The following is a 3,126-nucleotide window of genomic DNA, read 5'->3' as shown; positions in this document are numbered from 1 at the left end:
CATGAAAATAATCATCCAGGCTGAGGTGGCTCCAGCAGTGCAGGTCTCGTAGTTGAAGCCTTTTGTCAGAGGATGATTCATGGATGTCCTTGGTCCTGTCTCCTTGTCCTCTCTCAGATGACATGGCGTCCTCAGTACCGCAGCTCTAAATTCCGCCACGTGTTTGGAAAGGCTGCCCCCAAGGAGAGCTGCTACGATGGCGTGCCGATCACACGCAGCGTGCAGGACAACAACTTCTGTGCCGTCAATCCTCGGTTCCTCGCCATCATCACCGAGTGTGCCGGTGGAGGAGCCTTCCTGGTCCTGTCCGTTAACCATGTGAGTGTCAGAGCTTCACACATTCACACACCGGCAGACTTTTAACAAATGTCTGCCCAAACATGAAAGTTGACACGTCTGTCTCAGTCTTGTTTTCATCAAGGATTCAGTCGGTGTCATGTGAACGTTGTTCGTTGTGTTGACGTCAGCTTTTACCGAATGGTCTGAATGTTCATGAATGTTCATGATGTCTACGGTGATCCACGTTTCTTCTGTTCATTTTTCAGCTCAGTTCTCGTCTCGCAGTTTTCATCTATTCCAACAAATCATAAATCAAAACATTCGGCTCTTTCAGGACAATCCTGCTGTGACTTTTGGTATTGGTGCAACTTTAGCTTTTTGAAATATTTAGCCTTTTCTGACATTTTTTCTCTCATAGAAAAAGAACTGAGCTCATTTTACCTCCTTCAGATCTTCAGATCTTTAGATGTGTTTACAGCCTTTTACTGCTCCTTTCACATTTTGTTCTGCTTCAGCTTCTTTCAGCTTCCTGCTGAAAAATTAAACTTTTTTCAGCTACTTTCATCTAATTTCAGCTGTTTTGTGCTTCTTTCAGCTCCTTTCTCTATTTTCTGTTCAGTGCCCTGAGACGACTTCTGTTGAGATTTGGCGATATGTAAATAATCTGAAATGAATTGAAATGTAAAATGTTTGTGTTCCTTTTAACTTCTTTCTGCTAATTTCAGCTTATGCTCCGTTCAGCTGATGTCTGCAAGTTTCAGCTTTTTCTACTATATCAGATACTATTCAGCTAGTTTATGCTATTTAAGCTTTTTCAGCTAATTCCACATTTTTTGCACTCATTTCAATGTTTTTCAGCCTAATTCAGCAAAGATGTGCTCTCTCCACTTCCTTCTTGTAATTTCAGCTTCTTTCTGCCTTTTAGCTACTTTTCAGTTGTTATTGCTTATTTCAGCTGTTTTCATATAATTTCTACTTTTTGTGTTTCTTTCAGCCTAATTGGGCAAATGTTCTTTCTGCTTTCTTCTGCTAATTTAAGCTTGTTTTTACTCCTTTTTTAAAGTATTTTTTGCTATTTTCAGCTGTTTGCAGATTAATTCAATTTTTTGTGGTAATTGTTGCAACTTTCAGCCTAATTAAATTATTTATGCTTATTTTAGCTTGTTATGCTCCTTTCAGCTTTATCAGCTAGTTTCAGCGTTTTCTGCGATTTCAGCTACTATTTAGCTGTTTTATGCAAATTTGAGCTTTTCAGCTAATTCCACATTTTTGAGTTCATTTCAGTGCCTCCACTTCCTTCTAGTAGCTTAAGCTTCTTTCTACCTTTACGGCTACATTTAGATGTTTTTTTTGTGCTAATGTTAGCTTTTTTCAGCTGATTTCCTCATTTTTATTTTGCTAATTTCTACTTATTTAAATCTGATTCAGCAAATATGTGTTCTTTATTCTTTCTTCTGCTAATTTAGGCTTGTTCTTCCATTACAGCTACGTTTCAGCACGTTTTAGCTAATTTCAGCTGTTGTTTAGCATGTTTTTCTGCAATAAGCATTCACACTGCATTTTCGCACCTAGCCCCATCATTCATCCAGTGCCATGTAAGTCCCATGTGATCTATGCACTATGCGGGTAAGTACATAAACACGTCATGTGTAGCGCTTTGACCCTTGACTCGGCTCTTTCATGCTGGCACATTCTGTCAATTTAGGTATTTAATTAGTGCCAACCACTGTTTTCTAGGTGATTGATATGGGGCTGTCAGAAATCATTTGAGACACTAAAATAAAGTATACTACAACAACTAGTCTAACACTACAGTACTATTAAAGCTAGATAAGCTGACACTGAACCCCATGCTGAGTTACACAGCAGTGATGTCATCAGTGTGTCCTGGTTGTCTGCACACATGCACTCTTTTACAAGTTTCCATCACCGTCCTAATTTTAGTCTAAGAAAGGTAATAATGGCTTTTTTTAATCTACAGCCACAGAAACCTAGATCACTATTTAAAAATGATGTCTTTATGTTGAATACCCTCAGAGATATTATTTTAATTCTGCAGTGGCCTTTTTGGAAGCCATCTCAGTAATTGGATTACATTATTATGGTAATAAAAATAAGATTCTTCATAAAATCTGCTTGCGAGCTCTTTTCTGTGCCGGCTTTCATGCTTGTGTCACCATTTGAACGATTCCTATGAAATATGGAATAATCTGCTGCACTATGATAATGATCTTTTACAAACGGTCTCATCTTCTGATGTTATTCTGTAACAATGAATTCTCCAAAAGGAAAACATCCTCAGGTTTCAGTTTGGCTCCAGATCTGATCAGACCTTCATCTTCATATTGTCACCACTCTCCTGGCAAGATCAGAGATAATTTATGAGCTCAGGAATGACGTAACTCATCTTATAACACCCCCCCCCACACACACACACACACACACACACACACACACACACACACACACTCCTTTCTGTCTGGAGGAGATATACATTTTATGTTTTATTGCTCATCTGTGTTATTTTGCAGAAACACCATTCAACACATAGAAACAACAGCTAAACGTATTTTTATCAGCCACCACCTAAAAGGAGATAGACGAGTTATAACACATTTATCTGTGTATCTGTTTACAAAATTACTCATGAACCTCGATTAATTTTAACAAAAGTCTCTGAAATTAAATCTTGGATGTAACGGATTAACTTTTGGAGTCAACCCAATTCAAGATGGCCGCCCCAGCTAATGAACCTTAATGAACACAATTTAAGTCTGTCGGTTTTACAGATAACGAGCTAAAACTTGATGGGGTGGAAGCTGAGCGTCAGTCATAATGTGTGTGTGT

The 3,126-nt window shown here is 38.5% G+C and overlaps 1 protein-coding gene across 1 annotated transcript in view; it reads left to right on the top strand.

Annotated features, from left to right (window-relative positions):
* The window catches only part of coro2aa (coronin 2Aa), a 16,124-nt gene that overhangs the window by 4,268 nt on the left and 8,730 nt on the right, over positions 1–3,126 (top strand). The window contains exon 2 of the mRNA XM_037690649.1: positions 118–318. Coding sequence (XP_037546577.1) covers positions 118–318 — 201 coding nt within the window. The remainder of the gene's footprint in view (positions 1–117; positions 319–3,126) is intronic.

Source organism: Nematolebias whitei, chromosome 16 (genome assembly GCF_014905685.2).
Source record: "Nematolebias whitei isolate Nwh7 chromosome 16, NemWhi1, whole genome shotgun sequence".
In the NCBI taxonomy this organism is placed as follows: Eukaryota; Metazoa; Chordata; class Actinopteri; order Cyprinodontiformes; family Rivulidae; genus Nematolebias; species Nematolebias whitei.
This window is presented reverse-complemented; position numbering and strand designations above follow the sequence as displayed.